Genomic DNA, 23107 nt, shown 5'->3' on the forward strand with positions numbered 1-23107 from the left:
TCTTCTCTGTGAAGCATCCTGAAATCTTGTCAGTTTCTGTGTTCCAGACACCTTGTACACTTTTATTTGCCATAAAAGTAGGCAGTCAGTGCTATACAAAATGGTAAAGTTAGTTTTCATAAATTTTAGAGCAGTTTTTAGTTCAGTTCAGTTTTTAGTGGGGAGCAATGTGATACGCAGTCCTAGTTGGTTTAAATAAACACACCAATTGAGGTCAATCCTAACAAGCAGTAATTTGATTGGAAAAATGACTGAGAGGATGAATTTGCAAAATGAGCAAAAACACGAGTCTTCAAGGCTGCAAGATTTTAATGAAACTTGGACTTGTATTTTAATGAGGTGTAAAAAAGAGGCAATATTTTTGTGCTTTTAGGCATTTAACTTTTGCAGAGTTCTCACAGAATGTTTTTATCCTCCTGAGAATGTGAATAATGTAAAATCTCCAGTAAGTAGTAGTCTTCGGCTTGGCATCTTTGCACAGAGTAAGATATCGTCTGTTTAAGCTTCAATGAGTTACAAATTACAATTCATAATAGTGATCATTGTCATAAATTTTCCTCTAGTATTTAGTGTCATAATTCCACTTTGAAAATTAGATAAATGAGTGGAAGGATTCTTCTTGATGTTGAAATGCATTCTTGCTTAATGGTTTTTTCTGTGTGTTTTGATGCCTTAGTTCTTAACTGTTCAGAGATGGTTTCATTGTTTAACAGAAATATGTAATTGTGAGCTCTGTGAGCTTTTAAAAGGATAGCTTGTTATTTCCTTCAAGTCATTTTAGTTTCCAAGCAACAAAGTTCTGTCTGAACTGTCAAAATGCTGTTTTGAATAATGATTGAATGTAAAACCCAATGAACTGGTTTTGAATCTATTTCTCTAGTGATAAAATTGGCAATCAATCAAGTAATCACTATTTTGTCATGATCTCTGTAATGAAGTTTGGACCAGGCCAGAAATTACTATCTCCCATTTAGCAAAATTTACTGCATTGTTATATGAAAACATTTAATAGTTTTATAATTTCTGGCATTGCTTCTCTGGTAGTTTACATTTGACCATTGGATTTTAGAAGTCTGCATATGTCTCAGTTTGTCCTGGTGGTCTTGGTTTCAGGTGCTCTTGGGTTGACAAAGAGCTGTTGAAGTAAGTGTGTTGTTTGAAATGTAAATGTGGGGTTTAATGTTTTTTTAAAGTAAGATTATCAAAGGAGTGTAACTCAAGATCTAATTACATATCCACAAGGTACTAAAAAATTATAGTACTAGAAAAGATTGGAATACCCAATACATATTTCAGAGGAAAGAAATGTAAATGTTCTGCATATTTAATTATCTCTATTTATCACCTGTTTTCTAATAGGCATACAGTTTCTGACTTTTAGACACTGATGATGTATATGTTCTTCAGGAAGAATGAAGGTTTTGTTAGTACTTTTCTGTGTTTATGCATTATTTCGTACACTGCTGTGGAACAAGGTTGCAACAGTTACTGTTGTAATGCATCCCAAATTAACTTGGACTTTAGTTCTTTCTTCTGCAGCATTTTTCAGACTTTATTGTTGGAAAATGTAACTTGGCAGAAGACAACTTGAAAAATAATAAAGCAAATTAATGTTTTGAAACTTCAAGTATTATGTAGATTTTTCTATTAAAGAAGTATTTTAATATCACTGCCTCAAAAAATATTTTATAGCATTTAGAATTAAGTCTTAAAAAGTGTGAAAGTTTGAATTAGTTTATCAAAGTTTTATAGAAGTCTGTATGTATTACAGGATCCACAAGAACTTAATGTTCCATAAGCTTAAAAAAATGCCCACTTAATAGAAACTGTCTGTGAGACAAACTTCTGTGGAAGGAAATCAAAGGAGCTTTTTGATGATGAATTTTCCTGTTCATTCATAATTTTTGAAGTAAGCTTATGAATAAAATAAAAACTATGTAATTCCACAACCAGAGTTACACATGTAGTTGCTGTGATTTTTACAAAGGTTTCCTCTACTTTGTTTTTGAGTAAATAATGTAGGTGATCTCAGTTCAGTTTGAACTGTACACTTGCTAAGTTCTCAGGAACCATAGTATGGGTGAGATAGCAGGTTTGTTTTCCCTACAAATGTATTTTTACCTCTTCCCTCCCTTTGTCTCCAGACACCTTTCTTGCAAGCAGCTGAACAATTCCAGCTATGTCTTGGTGCCCTGAGGCACCTCTGTGCCTGACACAAAGCCATGACCCACCAAGCAGTCCCACAGCTGGTATCCATACTTTGATACTCTAATAGGTTTATAAATTGTGTAAATAGCTATGGGAACAGCTAGAATACAAGAGCAGGAGAGTTGTGACACCAGCTTGCTGCTTATACGTCATCCAGAGGTAATGTAGAGAAATGGAAGAAGCACAAGGAAAATGGAAGTGGTTTTATAGGCAGAGCGTGGAAAGGTCGGGGTGATTTGTGGGATTTTCAGGAGTCTTCAGGCTTGGGAGAAATTGAAGAAAAAGAACCCTGGAATTACAAGAATTTAATGAAAAGTGTGTCTGGAGTTTCTGTGTTAGAAAAGACTGAAAGGCATTTTCCATTCATTGAATCAAGCTAAATCTGTTTCAAATATGGTAAAAACATGTGAGAAGCAGACAGCTTTGACGTGCTAGAGAAGGGTAAAAGCAGGACAAGATAATGCCACAGACACCATGTCAGCTGGGATTAGGTGATGGATTAACACAGTGGTTTATGGCTGGTGTGAGCATTCATGTAGAGAGGACTTCATGGCTGGACCATCACCACTGGAGTCCCAGAGGTATTAACTAGGGATTGATTCTGGTGGCCTGACTAGATTTCTAGACTGAGAAGCAGAAAAAAGTCTAGGAAAAAACTTATCTAATCTTTCTGTTTATAAAATCATAAATAAAGAGGAATATCAAGGCTACCAGGATAAATCAAAGGATATGAGGAAATAAAAGAAGGGTGGAGATAGCAGTACTGGTAAATGCATAGCACATGGTCAGGTAATAATGTGGTAAAGACTAGCGTTTTAAAATAGGGTGTGGTTGGTGGAAAACAGCTGGATGCCTGCTTAGCAGTAGGACAAGGCAGGAAAACAGAATAAACAAGCTATGATGATTAACAGTGTCTGTGAAGCAAGCTGTTGCATGGGGGAAGGAAATCGGGTGGTACAATTGTGACTGGAACACTAAAACTGGAAAATGCTTGTTGGAAAAGATAGGTAAAGGAAAAAGTGGTGCAGTCACACTGTCTGTTACTGATATGAAAACTTGGGAAGAAGTGAGATCAAATTGCATGGATAAAATGGAGGTTTTATTTGGGCCAGCAATGTTAAATTTGGATAGGAGTAGTTGTATCTTCAGGGTTTTTGAGATGGGAGATCCAGATGGAATTAGATAGTTGCTGCACAAGCAAGGTGTTATGCTGTTTCCAGTAAGTTTTTGGCAAGTATTAAATATCCTGCTCTTTTCAAAAGATAGGAATTTGGGGCTTTTTTGTTTGGCTGTGGGGGGATTTTTCCCCTAAGTAAGCTTGCATCAGGACATCCTTCAGGTGAAATAGATGGGAAAAAATGTTTACATATAGTTAGTATTACATGTAAGGGGCATTTTTAAAAGAAGGTAAACTATTTAATCTGGAATAAAGAGATTAAGAATAGAAAGAAACATGTGAAATTGCCATTTGTTTACCTTAGATGCAAAAAGCAATCTAAGGATTATATTTTAACTAAAGGAACAAATCTCTGGGGGAGGGATTTCAGACGAGTTGGATGACTAACAAATTAAAAAACTGTACTGTAATAGGTTGAGAAATCAAACAGCATAATGTTATGGGAAAATGTCAACTCAGAAACTGTAAGGGTGTAATAGTATTTCCAGAGATTAAGCACAGAGATAAGGTCTGGCTAAAAAGAAAAAAAAAAAAGGTCTAACTCAGTCAGCTGGTGAAGATAAGGATGGTAAAACATGTGGAGTGGATGAAGAGATTAAAAGTTGGTCAGGCTCAAAGATCAAAGCTGATATTTTATCTTGAAGACCTTAGTGGTGTTACACATATGTTGAACATATAAGCAAAGCAAGAATATACAATGGGAATGAACATACAAAAATTATGTCTGAGGGGGGAAGTCTTTTACAAGCTTCATATACTTCATTTGTGGACAATTACCAGCTGAGATTGATTGGAAAGTTGATTAGACTGAGATTGATAAGTAATTAAAGCCCTACTGTGATCATTTCAAATTAGCATGGTATGCTTATCCCAAACAGGCTGCCTGTTGTACTGCTTCATCTCAGAGCAGACACTGGAGTGTGAGGTGGGGAAAACACATTGTAGTTTCTAGAGCTGTCTTTTCCTGCGGTTATGTGGCAATGGTGTAGTCTTTGCTCATGATATAAAATTCCATCAAAAATTTGGTTTTGTTGTGTCCAGACTGGATTAATGTGTCTCTGTATTGTGGTTTTTGACTTTAGAACTCATTGCTGTGACAGTTTAAGCCTTGAGAAGAGGGTGTGTTACATGGTGGGAGGGTAACCTGTTAATGTTTTTAAATGTTGCCTGTGGAAGAACTCATATACTTTAGAATTGTGAGTTTTAATTGGTTTCTGCTCTATTTCTATGTAAAAACTTGCAAGGCAGGAATCTGAGTCTCAAGTTAAATTTAGTCACAAAATCTTATATCTGACTGTGTTGCAAGTATTCTGTATTTACATACTTTTTTATTACAGTGCATTTATGTTGAAGGTTATTAATGAAAAAGTCTGCTCACTTGATAGTGCTCACTTGTTGAATTTATTGATTTATTGTTCTATGATCTCATATCTGTTAGATATTAGCTGTGCAATAATGGTAGAATTCTCATTTTCTTGCCATTAAACAGCCCAAATTTTATTTCTTCAAGCATTATTCAGAAACACAGAATTCAAAATTTGAGTAGCTTATTTTCTATACTTCAATAGTAGGCAGAATTGTCAAAGCTTATTTTTTCAATGTATTAAAGAGTGCATTAGCCACAGATTTTTAGGACTTTTAAATTCATCGCTCTTTACTCTTCTTAAGGAGTGTATAATATTCAGAAGTCCTGCCTTCATTTTCAGTTTTGTTAGAACTCCAAACAGAGTATAGTACTGGTTTTGGGAAGGGAGAGAATTCTGCTTGTTGACAATCATACTCTCTTCTAACACATCACTTACATTTGGTTTTTCTGCTTGAGAAGTATAGAAAAGAAAATATGTTCTTCTGAAAAAATGTTTTTCTTTGTATTTCTTTTTTTATTTGTATTTCTGTTGGAACAGTAGAAATTAGAAAAGAGGAAGACAAAAACTTAAAAATACCCCAAAACTGTTTTGATTCACTTAGAATATTTCTTGCCTTTCATTTCCTGTACTCCTCAAAAAATTATTTTGCAGGACATATTTAGGAGTTTCCTGCTTTTCTAAGGCCTAGAGCAATTGTTTGTTTTAAATTTTTCAACTGAATTTTACTACATTGTTTGGTCTCATAAAATGGGTACCCAAGGAATTGGACAATTTTTTGGTTTAACTTTTGTTGCAACAGAGTATAGAAAAATGTGCTTCTGCATTGCATTAGAATGCTTCAGCAGAACTAAAACAGAGAAATGTAATGTATTATATAGCTTGTATTCAAATAACTTCTAAAATTAAATGATATTACTTTAAAAGTTTTATTTTGATCTAACTCTTTTGGTTTGACTGAAACTGTGTAAAGGAATGCAATTTTATTATTATCTCATTTTTCTTACTGCAAATACAGCTCAGCCATTTGCTTGGCATAGGTTTCTGGATAATCTGTAGGAACAGGCCTCTGGAGATAATTTTATGAAAAAGAATGTGAATAAGATGAAATACGTGAAATATTAGTATTTAAAATTAGGAGGTTGAGCATCAATTTAGAGCCTAAATTATTGCTCCAAGTTGTGATTTCTTTTCTTATTAAAAGAATGAAGCCACTTAATAAATCCCATTAACATCAATAACAGTTACAAGATGCTTAGCAGTTTGAATCACAGAATTGATTTTATGCAGCTGTCAGTTGCATTATTGATATCAACAGTTGGGTTTAGAAAGAGAGGGAAAGAAGTGATCCTATCGATTTTTTCCTTTAGCTTGGGAATCTTTGCATTCATTTTCAGAAAACTGAGAAAATTCTGACCTATGTAGCACCATGTGTAAGTCTTTGAGTTATTAAAGAGAGTTTGATAGGTGAATCATGTGAACACAAGTAACTTAATATTCCCTTATTTATACACCGTCCTTGAATTTGCTACTTTGGCAAATTTGAAGAGAGTTTCTCCCTTAGCTTAAAATTTCTAATCACCTTTCTGGCTATAGCCTCTATTATTGGGGGGTTTTTTGCTATTGAATTTTGATATAAATAACTTTGTAGTGGATTTTCAGAGAAAAAAAGAGTGGTGCAGTTTTTCTCTGTGAAAGTTGCCATTCTCTTTCAAAGGGCTTCAGAAGAAAATATTTCAACAATCCAAAACTCCACCAAAAGAAAGAAAATAGCCTGAATTTAATTGTATGCCAAGTCACAATAATTTATTCTGTATTAGAACTGTTTCCAAAACCATGGTCCACTCTAATATGTTTGTCTTTCTTTTTTAAACAAGAAATGTCATGCCTAAAGCACATCAATTCTGTCTTAGGGGAAAACTAGCTTAAGAACTGAAATGCATTAGGCAGAGTCACTACAGTAGTTGATGCAGTTTGACTCTATAAGTATTTACTTGGGATTTTAAATTTGATTCTTATTCCTGGTATTGATTATAGTTGATTATAATTTCTCCAATATGTCAAAAATGCCTAGAATTCTGAATACTTTGAATTTATGGGGGTTTAGGTTGATTAAATCTGAGTAAATTCTAAATCAGGATGTACTTTGCATTTACAGGCACTTGCAGACCAGTTTGAAAATACAAATACATCGGTGTCTGAACGCATGAAGATTTTCTACTGTTGTCAGGTGCCTCCACATTGGGCCATACAGGTGTGAAATAATCCCATTTCAATCTTTACTTAAAAGTCAGTGGTGGTTATCTTTGTTGCTGCATCACTCCAAAGTCAAGTGAGTGTGATGCGACTTTTGAGTTGAAACTCTGTAAAAATAAAGACATAACTGAACATACACCAGGTGTTTCTGGAGAGACGTCAAGTTCTACAGTGCTCTGTTTTCAGATGTCTTCTTCTGACATGTGCAGGAGTAATTGCTTTTTAGTGCAATTCTTCTTTACTTTCCTTTCTCCTCCAGTACAAAGTAGACTAAAACTTGCAAACTTCAAACATATTTCCTGTTAAAATAAACTTGCCACTGTCTTACCTTTTATTACTGATTTATTTATGCTACTGTTACTGCATCTTTCTTGTCTTTTAAGGTTCACTTTGGGAAGTTATCATGGTGAAATCAGACGGGTTGGGAACAATAGTACACTGAAGAACTTGAGCTGAGAAAGCTTTTCTTTTGAGATAGTCCCCTCTTTTACTAGTACTGATAGGATTTTTTTATACCCATAACTACACTGTTCATCTTCATTTTCTAGAACAGAAATCTACACACTAAAGTCTTATCTGATGATGCTGTATTTAAAAAACTCAAGAAAATTGTTAACATTGCATACCTCCAAAGGTATTCATGTTGGTTTATTTTTAATGGTGTTTTATTGCTTTTTGAATTCTAATCTCACTGCATGTTGTTTTAACCAATCATTCTCAAGATTTTCTACATAACCTTGCAATATACCATGTACTTGCAATATAACCATCAAATATGGTTTTCATTTCCAGTTGTCAGAGTGGCATTTTCAATCCAAGCCAGTTTTCTAAGCCAAAGATAGAAATGCTAAAATAAGGATTTATAATGAAAGATGACTCAATCTTCTAGTCATACTAATGAAGACACATTGCATATATAAATTTTACCAAATATAACTGAGCAAATTTAATTAAACATTAATGAGAATTAGCTTTAGACAATGACAAAACTTTTTTCCTAAGTGATTAATATCAAGCTAACAAAGACGTTTTCAGAGTTTGTTACATATTTATATCAAAGAATTGTAGCCAGATGTAATTTTTTTTTTACTACTGGTCTGTTCCCCTCTAATAACTCCTTGGATTTGCAGCAGATACTGAACCCAAACCAATAAAGATAGGTTCATAACATATGTGGAGAATTTCACGGAGTCCATTCAGGATCACCAAGTCCACTGCAGAGGTTAACTGTGTCGTGCATAAGTAGCTGACCATACACAGAATGCTCCCATTTATTTTTCAAACCTATTTGTCTGTCACACATTGTGCATGGTACCCTTATTTCAAAGTTTAAGACCTATTTGCAATTTTAATCTTCTCTTAAAAAATTAAGATCAAAGATGACTTTTCAAAGTCATGGAAACATGCCATGTTTGTTTTTGAATTGAAGACATTACTCATTTATTTTCATTTGTACACTGAAATAATAGCTGAATTTGAAATAACAAAGAGGCTGACTGAACTGTGAGGAAAACTCAGCTAGGGAGTTGAACCTAAACTCAAATTCAATATTGGTTTGTGTAAAAACCAACACCCTTTGGCAGTGGCTGTTTGGGACAGTGATTTCTCACAGCTACTGGACAGAATTGTATCAGAGCCTTTCTCTCCATCTTTGTTTCTCCACAGGTGCAGATTGCAGTGACAAAACATTGCTAGAAGGGGCTTTAATTCCCTTCTTTGGCCTCTGTTTCCCACTCGGCATTCCCAACTTCCTGCTGCAGCTGCTCTCCAGCCACGTGGGCCTCATTTAAGGGCTGGAAATTCATCTCTGTCAATTCATTCTTGCCATGTCCATTTCTATTTTTGCATTATATTGTTAAATTGTTCAAAGCACAACAATTTTTTTTCAGTTGGTGGGGGGTTTTTCAGGTATATACACTGTTCAAGGGTCCAACCTGAAGTTTCAGGAGAATAATTCTGTATTATCTGTCTTTTTCTTGTTGATGTCAGAAATGCCTCTAAGATCTTTTTAAATTGTCAGCATTATTTGCTACTTTCAGTTACCTGGAATTTCTTATCTTTGCAGCGCCAGCTTGCAAACTTACTCTTTGAGCTGGGATGCACCAGCTCTGCCTTACAAATATTCGAGGAGCTGGAAATGTGGGAAGATGCAGTAATCTGCTATGAAAGAGCAGGACAACATGGAAAGGTAAGAAAAATGTTTCATGTAGCTGAGATCCCATCTTGAAATAGCATCTGAAAGGTGAAGGACTGTCTGGCTTTAGCTGGCAAAACACTAATGACACTCATTTCTACAGGGGGGAGTCATCAAAGGAAAATCTGCCTAGGAAAAATAGACACTTAAGAGCTTGTCATAACTTGTGAATGCTTAAAGAATTGACTTGGAGTAATAGCCACATGAAATAGAAGTTGGTAAATAAGAAGCAACTTGAGATGCAAAGAAGATTGTGATAGCAATACTTGAAAATATTCAAGGATAATTCAATCAACTACTTTGGATAAACAGCAGTGTGGGCATTTCAGGAAAGCTGTAGCAGTCATTCATGATGGAGTCTTGAAACTTTGTCTGGAGGAGATATTAATTTTCTTTCACACTTGATTTCAAACTATTAGCTGTAGTTTTTAAAAACACTTTAAATAGAGTAACATCAGTGTTTGATATATGTAATTGCTTAATGTTAACATATTGAAATTACAGAAGCAAACACTTAAGACAAGAAGTGGTATAAGATTAAAAGACTTTACTTGTTAAGTCTGTGTTGATGTTTTCCTGAACTTCTCCATCACTTCTTTAGCACGGTTACTACTGTGTGTGATCAGCTCCAAAGACAATTAAAAGCCATCACCTATCTCTGTATATCAGTGACATAACTCTTTAAAATTGCTGGTAACAGGCTATATTAGCCTTCCTATTGTTGATGATTTTGCTTTTACTATTAGAGCGATGGTAGGAAGATTTTAGAAAATCATACCTGGAAGCAATGCCTACTTGTATGTAACTTTAACTGTGTTCTCTTTTGGGTGCAAACTCTCACACAGGCTGTATCAGGAACTTACGCTATCAAGCAGTGTTTTCAGAATTTATATAGATATTCAGAAATATCCAATTTCAGACAAAAAGAGGGTTTGTTTTTTTTTTTCCCTTCCTTTCCCTCTGTTTGGTGTATGGTAGCATTAAATGTATGGATGTACGTGTGCCTTTACGATACGACAAGCACAAAGACTATGCTCCGATATAATTTAGGCTTAATGGAGATAGATAATTTCAATTGATAGAAAAAAACCCAGAATGCCTTATACTTACATGTTTTTTTCCTAATAGTCATGCACCAAAGCCTAGATTTTGTTCATTATAAACTGACAGATATGTCTTGCTGGCAAATTCTGTGCCACATTATGGATGCCTTGGGGATAGCATGCTAATATCACAATCTTCTCGGTACAGTGGAGAAATAGAGGTCAGTATTTTCCATTTCCTGGAAATGGATTCTGTCCTAGTTACATTCACAAACTGCCCTTAGGGAGTTATGAAAATGGCACTCAGAGAATAGGACAGGATATCTGACACAGGAAACTGCTTAGAAATGCTTTCAGAATGAGGGATTGTGCTGTGCTTTGAAAAAGAGAAAATGCTGTGTAAGTATGAAATAACAGAATTGCTGGAAGAAAGCTAGTTTGGACCAAAAATGACAGAGAATTAGAAACATGTAGCTGTGCACCGAGGGGAATGAATATCTGTGTTCTTTATTGCAAAGTGTTCAGAGTGTGAACTGCTCATATTTACCAAAAGTGTTTTGATGTTTTTAAACCTGGTAGCTGTTTTTGTAGAAATGCACAAAAATCTACTGGAGTAGTATGTTGGCCACTAGATGTTCAAATGATTAATGGGCTTAGCATATATTTGTGCAAAAGAAAAAAATCTTTTTAATAAACTTCTGAATGTTTTTCATTCCAAAATGCTTTTATATAGAAAACTTGAATTTAAATCCTGAAAAATTTAATAAAACTGCTAAATATCATCAATACCAATGTGATGAGTACTTACACATGGAAGTAAGTTTCGTCCTGTTTTGGAATTACCTGCTGATAAAGAAACAGAGCATGTAGGTAAGGCCATATGAAGCTCCACATTATGCTGTTAGAAAATATGTAATTCATTTGGTTATAACAGGGCCATCATGTAGCAGTACAAATTTTGCACAGTAAGATGTCACTAACATTTAGCAAACTTTGTTGAGGATTTGTTACTGTTACTAGATATGGCTCTATATTCATTTGTTTTATAACCTGAACAAAAGTAGGAGGAACTAATATTATTACATGAGTCAACAGAAAAGTAAGAGTGCCAAGCAATGAGCAAAATGGCACATAACAAGGAGAAAAAACTAATATAAAACCTGTACGCACAGTATTTTGATAGTTGCTGTGGCTTTCTCACTGAAGTATTTTTATTGTATCCCTTTCATTGTATTCCTTTAACAGACTTGTTGCAAAAGGCGACATCTCTGTGTGTAGTGAGAACTGGTGTTGAAAAGTGCCCCTCTCCCTTCTTTTAACTGTGAGAAGTACCCAGAGGTCTCAAGAGTATTATTAACATTGGACAACTCTGTCTGAGGTGTAACAGGTCTCTTCCACCTAACAATGGTACTATTTCCCTGCTAAAAGAAAAAGAAAGTGTGAACTAGAGATGTGACTTTTCAGTTCTTCCACTTGAAGTAAGGCCTTTCTCCCTTGCAAGAGCTCTGTAATATGGTAGCTGCTGACCTTTGATGGATAAGTGAGACCTGCCATTTGGCATCAGATGGATATTCCATCTTACAACTGCCTGTTTTCAACCCTATCTCCAATCCATCACCTCATGAGAGTATACAGCATGATACAGAGTCTGGTTTTAGACCAACATGTCCCAGCAAACCATGTGTTACAGGGTTATTTTTCTTGTCTTGCATGACACAGATACCTCAAAACATTTGAGTGAGGAAACACAATTATGGCAAGATCTCAAATGCTCACCTTTAAAGTCAGGTATGGCTTCCCAGATGTGTAGCAGTACTACACTGATTAGTGCATGAGCTCATTCAAGAACTTGATTAATTTCACTATATATAGTAACAGTCACAGAAGGCAGGTAAGCATTCCTATATGTGGTTACAAAGCTAGGAAAGAGGAGTCAATGTGTCGCCCAGGATCTTGCATGAAATTACAGGGAAGATGAAATGAAAACCAGAGAGCTTTCCTTTTGTCTCACTGCCTTTTTCCATGCTCCTCTGTGCTGCTTCTTCATGCTACTTCTCTGTTAGCCAAGCACATTATGTGCAAGCAGAAAAATGACTTTTTAGGAAATACTTTGAACTAGCAAAGGAATTACTTGTAAAACAGTAGAACTGCTAGATCAATGAAAAGTGAGGCTAATAGGGTCTTTTAGGAAATATATAACATTAAAATATGGGAACGCATGGATGGGATGGCAAGTGGAGGTTTAGGGTTGGGAAGCCAGATGCAGAATTAATCATGAACTTGGTGTGCAGGAGTCTGCATAGTGAGTAATGAAAAGGCACCACCTCTTGTTTAAACTAGGCCCCTCTTTACTGATTGGGCATGTTTGTGAAGTGTTGCCTGTTTAATTCTCATACCTCTCATAGTAGTTTAGAAGACAAGATAAGAACCTAAATCTTTCTTGTGTTTAAATCAACTGAGGTGATTTTTGAGATTAGTATTCAATCCCATCCACTCTGGTGCAGACTGTCCTGTGAAAAACCAGTGTTGTTATAAATGCACCTGATTCAGTCAGTGAGGATTATGCGGCTTTTTTTTTTTTTAGTTATATTTTAATTGATAATTTTCATATTATATCTTTCTAAATTTAGTTATAACTTTTAGTTATAAACACACTTATTCATAATTAGTATCCCTTTAATGAGTAAGAATAAATGTCTAGTGGCTGCATTTCTTTTACTTACATTACATGCACTGTTGAAAGATATTTTTTGATAATATTTGTTATTAAGGAAAGATTTGTTTTTGCAGAAGCAGGGTTCCTAGCAAAGATTGTGTGATTTTTTTGAAAACATTTTACCACAAGGTTAGGATAAAGGATTTTTCTCTTTGCTTTTTCCACCCCCACAAAATCCTAGGCAAAATGAGAAATCCAGTTTTAGAGTTTTATCTGGTTTTGTAGAAGGCAAATATTTTGATAACACAGGGGTTTTCTTTTAGTTTGATCTTTGTACTAGTCTTTAAATATTTAAGTAATAAAAATGTTTGCAACATGGCAGAGAGGTGATCAGATAGCTAATCAGATGAAGAAAAAGTCAGACTTCTGCTTATTTAATTCTCTGTTTTATCTATGTGCTGAAGTATTTATGTTGGCAATGAATTCTTGTAAGCTTAGACCAAAACATGATGGTTTTATGCTCTTAAATGTGAAACGCCATTAGTGAGTGGTTGTCTTTCCAATCTAGGCATTGCCACATGATAGCAGTCTGAGCCTGGGAGTGCCCTGCAGAGAGGAAGTGGTGAAGATGCATCTTGCAGTGCACTTTTCACCTCGTATCTTCTTATACAGCAACATTTCAATCTTGTTTCTCAATATGAATGGGAAAAAAACCCACCTTATCTTTTGGTGTCTAATGTGGTTACTGCAAAAAAATCAGCTCTCTCTGCTCTAGAAGAGAAAAATCCTCTGTGATGTCTGTTATTAGTATGTTATAGCAACTAATGGAGGCAGTTAAGAGGAAGTAAACTGCACTTTACCAAATCCCTGGAAGCCAGGCTGAATGGGGCTTTGATTAACCTGGTCTCGTGGAAAGTGTCCCTGCTCATGGCAAGGGGGCTGGAATTAGATGATACTCAAATTCCCTTCCAAACTAAACCACTCTAGGATTCTGTAAGTACAGTCTTCTAGTTAGGCAAGATTTTTCTACTGCTTTGGCTGGGCTAATTCTAAATGTTAAATAATAGCTTCTTTGGCTTTTTTTAGAGAGCTGCTTCACAGGCACTTAAAAACACTTGCCATCAAGTTATTTTCCTAATAATTTGCCACCAATTTTCTTCCTAATGGGATTCTATTTTTGCTAATTTTTAGTATTCTTCTAGGAATCTGAACTTTTCTTCACACTTGTGCTCTTCAAATACTTGTAGGACTTTACTGTTACTTTACAAAAATAATAGAAAGAATTAGATGCTGAAATTGCTATGCATTAAATATTTCAAAACAAGGTAAACCAAGCATTTTTCTAAAGATGATTTTCATATAGGTTTGATGAATTCTACTGATTGGAGTAAAAAACTTGGCTTCTCTAAAGATCATCTGAAGGTCAAAGATAGCAATTCTTATGCAGGAAAAGTAATCATAATTTAGATGCAGAGATGATAGCAGGTTTCCTTTTAGGTAAAGGAGCTATGATAGAAGAATGACTGGAGTTACAATGTTGAACTTTAATTCTGTGGCAGGCAGTGTTGGATCTTTCTTGGTTTAGATGGTTCAAGTAGATCTTTTCTAAGAGAAAAATTACACTGATCTGAATTGTGTATGTTGCATTTTTACAGTGGGGGACTGAGGTAACGGTTCCATCTGAACAACAGATCATCTGTCCAGTGTATTTGTCTTTTCAAAAAGCCACAGAAAGCAGACTGTCTCTTGTTTAAAAGTGAAACAATAATTTTATTGTTAGAGCAAAGATAGTGGCCCTGAGAAAAATAGCTGTTGAAAGTTTCTTACAGCCCATAACAGATGTCTGGAAGACACAGCCTGTGCCTTCTTTTTCATAAAGCTGTATATATTTCAAATATATTTTATTTCAAAGATTTAGATAAATATAGAATTTATGCATCTTACATAAAAACATGGCATTTCCACAACCAACAGTATGAATGTCAACATGAGACACAATAGAATGGAAATCATTATTTTCAGAAAAGAGCAATTAGAGAAAAGGGAAGGAGAGTCATTGCGGGAGTACTTACTAGGACATGTAAAAATTTATAAACTTCTAGAATTGCATACACCTTGATGGTGCTGATACTGCATTGTTGGGAATTAGGTGTAGGTTTGATGTCCAGGACTGATATTTTTTCTTGGGACAGAATGCATACCTAAGAAGTAAAGAAAGGAGTAAGCTCTTTCTTGGTTTTATGGTTTAATTTTCCTTGGTGTGTTAAACCAAAAGCCACCATATTATGCTGAAGTATTTTTTAAACATCAGTTTGGAACCAGATTCTTTCTGGTCTTTTTCTTTGGTGCTGTGTTGGATGAAGATACCGTTTCCTCACTAGCCCTAGTTCTTAATCTCCAGCTGATGATGGCAAGGTGCTAAAGCAGTATTTGTTCAGGTAGGTAATTAACTGAAAATAAATGGTCTCATTATGTGTTGATTTTTCTTTGCTCTTTAACAGGCGGAAGAAATACTCAGGCGGGAGTTGGAGAAGAAGGAGACACCGGGATTATATTGTTTGCTTGGTGATGTTCTTAAAGACCACCAGTATTACGACAAGGCCTGGGAGCTTTCCAGGCACCGCAGCGCCCGCGCCCAGCGCTCCAAAGGCCTCCTGCATCTCCGCAACCGGGAATTCAGGGAGTGCGTGGAGTGCTTTGAACGTTCAGTGCAGATCAACCCTATGCAGGTTGGGAAATTATGCACATATGGCTTTGGTTTTAATTTATATGTTCAGTTTTGAATGATGACACTTCTTTAAAAGACAGTTCTGGGCATAGTTACCAAAATTAGAGTTTATTACTATTCTTAGCAAAATTTTCACTGTGTACTGTAAGACTGGCTAAAAATGGTAGTATGAAATGAAGACATCCTTTTACATCCAGGTCTTTGCATGCAGGTAAATCTTTGCCTGTAGAGCTCTTTCAAAGAAATTTCAAAGAGATGAAGCCACTGCAAATTAATAATTACCATGAAATAAATTATGAACAAGTTATAAAGCAAAGCAGTTATAAGAGGAATGCAGATTTTAATGAAAGTTTCCCTTCACCCTCTCTGAGTTTGCCCTGGCTTTGAGTTGCAAATTCTCATTTCTGTATTTCACAGAAATGTTTTTTGAGTGTTCCAAAACATTTGTCTGTCTTGTTCTGGAGTCACTGAGAAGCACTGTGTTATGCTTCTGATGACAGTAGCTTTTAGTAAAACAATGCATCAAAATTGAAACCACAGTGGAAGGAGTTCTCTTGATGAGGCTGGTTTCTCTTGATGATCTTTGCAAGCTATTCTGCAGACAGCTTTTGTAATCTTGTTTCAGTTTCTCAGCCACTAGATCCCAACCCAATAAGGTTTACCCTGTGGAAGGTCTTCAGAAGTTAAAAAAGCTTTGTGGTTGTTTATGTATATAAATTGTGCTCCTTGTAGCCATTTCTAGGTCCATGCAAAAGCAGGGTATTTCTCCTTCTGCTCTTTGCCCCTGAAAGAGCACTGCTGAAGCTGCTATTTTAAGTTCCATGTGACTAACTGGACATTTGCTTTAGAAAAAATTTTAAATGCCTCCAGCCTTTCAAGTAATTTTCATGAAGCTTTTTTTGTATTTCACTGACATATTTTATTCCAATAAATCAGAGTCTTATTCAGATGAACTCCAGATAACTTATAAACGTCTTTAGAATGGAAAGTAAAATGAACAAAAATGTCAGCAAAATATATATTACTCAGATAGTAATTTTATTTAGATCAAGAGGACTTCCAGATAATAAAGGGCTTCAGCAGATGGCCTACAGGGCTCAAAACTGAGAAATATTCTGCTGAAATGCTTTTTTATTTTGTATCCTTTCCAAAGGAAGTTTAGAATAAAAGGAAATCCAAGAAAAATAGGCCAGTCCATATAGGAAAGTGAACATTTCCTCCTCTTGTTGCTTAGGGAAGCTCTTTTTAAGATTCAGTTGAATTGTTTCAAACAAACAGATTGAGCAGCTAGATAGTGCAGATTGACATAACCGTCTCCTAAATTCTGTCTGTATTCTGTGACTGCAGAAATTGTTTCCTATTCTAGAGCTTCTTGTGGGTCAAAAGCAGAGTGGATTGTAAATTGATTCTAAATGCAAGGACTTTACCAAGGAAAATAATAATTAATTAAATTATTCACTTGTTCCCAGAATCGGGAATAATTTATCAGGTAAACAAAGACTCCCTGTTACAAAGAAATTCTAATTTTTTGTGTTTATTAGAAACCTTTCTGAAGGAAGAGGTTTTTAGACTGCATCGAGTGATTCCCCAAAATATGTAATGAATAAAATCGTTCTCTCTCAACCCTCCTTTAATCTTGTGTATTTTTTAGCCAGCCACTCAAGTGTGGTTGAGATCTTTGAGGTAGGTGTTTGCTATATAAGCCAATCACTCTATCAGTCTTTGGGGAATCCACAAAGAAATGAAAGCCTTGCAGTTCAAATATACCTGAAACTTGTGTTCATTAGCACTGCTGCTCACAGAATTGCTTGTTCTAGTACACAGACACATTTCTGTTAATGACAGACACATTTCTCTTGTACTTTCACTGTCAGCATCTTGCAAGGCTTGACAAACAATTCCAGAGGTCAAAGAGCTCACACAGTCAGTTCTCCAGTGGTGAAAGCCTGCACAGTTCAGAAGTGAGGCTGTGCTGCTGTTGCTCATTGGATTTATAAGACATGTAGTGACTGTTTTTCCTCTCAGGCTTTACAGAAGCACTGTTTAACTTGTATCGTGAGCTGTAAAGATGGAACTAACCTTCAATTTCATACTTGATCGCTCCAGTCTCTGCCCCCACTTTTCCTGTCCAGAAGTTACTGACGTAAAAAGAATATAAGGAGAGTTAATGAGATGGCAGCCATGTGGGAGTGCTGGTGGACAAAAGAGCCTTAAAAAATTAGATTGACTATATGGTTATTTACTATTAGGATTGTCCTCTGAAATTTGAGAAACATAGTTTTCTCTTCATATGGAATTTCTTCCTTGATTGATGAGTTTATGAATCATGAAAGTGACAGGTTGACAATGCTGAGAAGTAGGTTTTCATGTTTGCCCAGCCCAGATGTAGTTGCTAATTCTATCTTCACCTATTTATCCACATGCTCCAGGAATGGGCCATCCACTTACACCCCTCATAAGCAAAAGGATATCTTTATTGTCAAGTTTATTCCCTTCTTTTCTCAGTGTCATGAAGATTAGATTGCCCACCAGGGTACCGTGTCTGACAAAGATCAGTGTCATGTGTTTGTATGCTGGGATCTAAGCTTTGAAGCAGATTAACTATAAATTTTATAGCAGTTAAGTCAGATATAAGCAGATATAAGTTGAGTTTTAGAGACAGGAAAATGAGTTTGAAGTGGAGAGAACTGTAAGAATGTTTGCTACAGTTTGCAATTAGTCTGTAGAGGTAAAAGCTGCTTGTGTATGAGCCAACAGCGTTATCCTCAACCCTGTAAAATCCCTGATTTAAAAAAATTAAGGTAATGTTTTTGTGTTTAAATATTTTTTACAATTTCCTAAGGAGAACCTGAGTTATCAGAGTTAGTTGCTTCAGAAAAAGTACCCAAAATACAAGAGAATATAAAAATTAAACAGACACCTCAAGAAGTAATATGTTGTTGTGCGATATGGAGTTAATGTAACTTGTTTTTCCGTCTTCCTCTTCCCCACCTCTTTCCTTCTCAAAAAACTTCCCAAGAAAAACTTGGGGTTTTTTTTGACCTTGGCATATAGAATGGAGAAATGGCTGAATTCATTGCAGTGGAGTAGTAGTACCTGGACTGATTTTGCAACACCTTATAAAATGTCCTGTTTTGTTTTGACTGCATGCATTTAAAAAGCATAATGCTGTCAGAAAATGTTCTGTTAATGTACCTAGGGTTTAATCATTTTCTGAATTATGAAACTTTTATAAAAGGTAATACTGGTTAGCTTGCAGCTCTTTGAGAATTAACCATGTGGCAAATCAGGAACTTGCTGTTAAAGAGCTATGAAAATGTATTTTGCTGTAATTTATCCATTATCTGATACTATTTAGAGTAGAACAGACTATTTCAGTTGGAAGGGACCTACAATGATCACCTGGTTCAACTGCTGACCAATTCAGGGCTGACCAAGTTAAAGCACATTTTTAGGGGCATTGACCACATGCCTGTTAAACACTTAACAGCCTTGGGGCATCAACCGCCTCTAGGAAGATTTGTTCCAGGGTCTAACTGCCCTCTAGGTCAAGAAATGTTTCCTAATGTCCAGACTAAACCTCCCCTGGTGCAGCTTTGTACCATTCCCATGCATCATACCACTGGATAGCAGTTCTGTGTGAGCCAGCAGTGAGCCCTGGCAGCCAAGAAGGCAGTGAATCCTGGGATGCATCAAACACAGCACAACCAGCAGGTCAAAAGGAGGGATTATCCTGCTGTCTGCCGTTCTCACCTTGAGCACTGTGTGCAGTTCTGGGCCCCACAATTTCAGAAAGATGTGAAGGTCCTTGAAAGCATCCAGAGGAGGTCTACAAAGCTGGAAAAAGGGCTGACTGGAAGGAACATCCTAAGACAAGCAAGCTTGTCTAATTTGGAGAAAAGGAAGTTGAGACGTGACCTCATTGCTCTCTACAGCTCCCTGAGAAGGGGGAATGGAGAAGGAGGTGCTGAGCTCTCCTCTCTGGTTGAATCTTTATTGATGAGAGGTATTTGGTTGTAACAACTAAAGACTTTAAATGCAAGATTACTGAACTGGTGAAGTTCCGTTCTTTGGGCAAGGCATTATTGTAGTCCATTTCTATCTCTAAACATTGCAATAGAAACTTGAGATGCTCAATGTTCTGACAAGTAGAAAGAACTGTAATTTTGAACTGTTCCTGTTTGGTCATTTGAGATGTCTCTTGTAAAATGTGATTACCTTGAAAAATGTTTCCTAGTGTATCATTTGACATAATTATAATAGTATAAAGTGAATGTGGATTTTTCACAAATGAAAGTAAAATATGCAAGCCCCTACATAACTATCCCTTTGTTCTGTAAATGCAAATGGACTGTTAAAGAGCACTTCACAAATGTTCAAGTGGTCTTCATGCAGTCTACACCTTTGTTTATCCATATTATTAAAACTTCAAACCTAAAGTTTTTCTCTAATCAGCGTACAGGATACTATTTTTTCTAGTACAATACTATCATAGCTGAAGATGGATATAAATCAACAAGAATTGTGTGTTCTCCCAGGGCAAATTATTTCTCTTGTGCTGAAATATCCATGTATGTAGGTAACCATTAATTTTTTCTCTCCAGCTAGGTGTATGGTTTTCCTTGGGCTGTGCATACATTGCTTTAGAAGGCTACGAAGGTGCTGCCAAAGCATTTCAGCGCTGTGTCACATTGGAACCAGATGTATGTACTTTTGAACAAACTATTCAGATGGCTTATCTAAAAGCAGCAAGGATGTTTTCATTATAAACAAGCAAAGCAATAATGAAAAGCTTTTTTAAACCTTAGCCCTTAGAATAAATTAATCTTCTTCTTGAAGGTTATATTTTTGTAGTAAGGCATCATAAAAATAATTAGCCAGTACTTAACTTTGTCCAAGTATGAGAGTGTGAATGTTAAAATATATTTGAAAAATTCCTTTATGCTTGCACACATGGCTAAAACAGACACAGGAGTGACTAAATTGTGAGGAGAGCTAAAAAGAGATAAAGCAAAAATTATATTAAAATATTTAGTCATCTAAGTAATCAAATTCTCCTGAAAAAAAAAGTCAAGTTTACATATGACAAGTGAATTTGTAGCTCCTGTATATTTCAGGAGCACAGGGAGAATGGAGCTCAGCCATTTTTTCAGGATGCAGGGCATGCATGTGTACAATGCTGTCGTTTGAATGTGCACTGAGAAAGTGAAGATGCCAGCTGAATTACCTGAGAAATACACTGACAATACTTTTGCCAGAAGGCCTGACTGTCAGCTTGTTGCTTGCTTAGAGTTAATGCCATCTACTCAACAGAAACTTTTCTCTTGGAGAAAAGAATGAGAAAGAAATGAGAGGTGACCGAGTATTTTTTTTTCTTTATTATAAAATGCAACAACTTCTTTAGGGGAAAAAATGTACATACAGACATCAATGGAATTCTTACTTTATATATTGTTTTTTTGTTGTTGTTCAGTGCAGTAAATTTACTTCCAAGTAGATATTAAAACTGGGTTCACTTATCTCTAGGGCTTGTATTTAATTGTATTCATATGACTGAGCCAGCTGACTTCTCAATGGGTTAGGTGGTGGGGTTTTTATGAGTAAAAGGTGCTGCACTGGCTCTCAGTTGGAGGCAAAACCTGTCTTTATACATCTGCAGCTATAGCAATGTAGTGACCATTTTCATGAATTAAGTCTCAGAAAGGTTTCCCAGCATGGGTAAAATGCCCCTTAAGCCTCAGGATAGCCTTCAGTACAGAGTACATTTCATTGCCGTGCTCAGAGTCTATTCTTCAAATGATTTCTAGTTGTTGCTTTACTGAATTTGTGGTGGGGTTTCACATTTACAGCAGTGTCAGGCAAAGGGCAGGAATCATCTCTGCTCACCTCTGCTGGTTTTACCTGAGGTGTGTTAGGGGACATCAGATCGCTTCTGTCCAGTAGCAGAGAGTGGTGCAGTTGAAGTAGCTTCCAGCTAGTGAGAAGTGAGGAGCTGCTGGGAGCACTGACCTTTCCAGCCATCCCAGCTAGATTCCAGAAGAGCATGCCTGTTTACAGCTGAGACTGAAGACAAGAGCTGACTTAGTGTATTGCAACCCCAAGGCAGTTAATTGATATTTATATACCTGATTGTTGCTGATGTAGTCAAATATTTATGTATTTCAATTTTAATATAATAATTTATACTTCAATGCAGTATTTTAACTGCCATGTAGAAGGTATGTGTCGATATGTGTGATTAGCAAAATCAATGATGTTTGGCAGTAGTTTCGCTTATGTATTTTTACAAAGTAAGCACAATGTAAGTGAATAAATTTTTTGGTACTTCTCCTTTTATCATTCCAGAATGCTGAGGCCTGGAACAATTTATCAACTGCTTATATCAGATTAAAACAGAAGTAAGTACTTCAAAAGAATTAGAAGATATTGCTTTCAAAACAAATAACTGTAGTTTCCTTTTTTTGACATGGAGTTTTTTTATTATTATAAGGTGCTTAACTCATATTTTGCAATTCTTAGCCCTTCAGTTCTCTCTCTCAAGCTGGATCACTGGTAACTATTTTATTTTAGAGGAAATAATTTTGTAACTTTTATACAAGTAGCAGCCTCTCTCTACACTTTTTTCTTGTTAGAGGTATTTATGATATAGGAAGTACAACCAGTGCAAAATATTCATAATAAAGATGAATAATAAAAACGACTTGGAGCATGAAGTTAAGGAGATAGGCCCATTTCAAGCAAACAATATCTTCAGACCTATGTTGTTTCATAGGATATTTTCGTCAGTAGATTTAAGGGAAATCCAGATAGTTTGGTTTTTATATACAAAAGAAGATGGTATTCTGCACACATGCTAGCTGGCTTATTCTTCTCCCTCAAAACTAATGATTCATACAAGAAGCTTTGGCCTAAGTGGACTGCCACTCTTATTTTGTATTTTTTATTTCAATGCAATGTAATAAAAGTTTACATGGAAGAATTTGATATTTAAGAATTTTCACATTATAACTTGTTACCAAAGAATGAAACAAAAGAATAAGCTAACTTATTTTTAAAAACGTTACTTGAAACCTGATATCAACCTGGTTACATAGTCAGGAGGCAAAGTAACAAAAGAGAGAAAGAATAGTAAGCTTGCATTAAAGTGTAAATTTATAAATATACATAGGAAAAGTGAGAAGTAATATGGACTTAGGAGATAGATATGTCAATGGGAGCAGGAGGGAGGAGAAAATGAAGTGTTAGAATAACTACACAAGGCTAAAAAGTAATAGAAAGCACGAGCTTGTTTTAACTTTTCAGTAGTTCCTTTTGCCTTCAGCAGTGCCTTGAGTATGTGTAATTAATGTGGTACTTGCTCCTTCTTTTTCACACAATTCAAAATGTCAGATGCTCAGTGTACTGACTTATGCTTGTTTCATAAAAGTATTTTTAATCAAAATAATTTCCTGTCTGTTCATCTGCTGCAAGGCTAAGAAACT

General features: G+C 35.7%; 1 protein-coding gene across 1 annotated transcript in view; it reads left to right on the plus strand.

Moving 5' to 3' along the window:
• TTC27 (tetratricopeptide repeat domain 27) overlaps positions 1 to 23107 on the plus strand; it is a 111545-nt gene that overhangs the window by 71723 nt on the left and 16715 nt on the right. The window contains exons 11-15 of the mRNA XM_066547899.1: positions 6908 to 7003; positions 9071 to 9193; positions 15400 to 15627; positions 20231 to 20329; positions 21972 to 22024. Coding sequence (XP_066403996.1) covers positions 6908 to 7003; positions 9071 to 9193; positions 15400 to 15627; positions 20231 to 20329; positions 21972 to 22024 — 599 coding nt within the window. The remainder of the gene's footprint in view (positions 1 to 6907; positions 7004 to 9070; positions 9194 to 15399; positions 15628 to 20230; positions 20330 to 21971; positions 22025 to 23107) is intronic.

The sequence above is a fragment of the Molothrus aeneus genome, chromosome 3 (genome assembly GCF_037042795.1).
Source record: "Molothrus aeneus isolate 106 chromosome 3, BPBGC_Maene_1.0, whole genome shotgun sequence".
NCBI classification, from domain to species: domain Eukaryota; kingdom Metazoa; phylum Chordata; class Aves; order Passeriformes; family Icteridae; genus Molothrus; species Molothrus aeneus.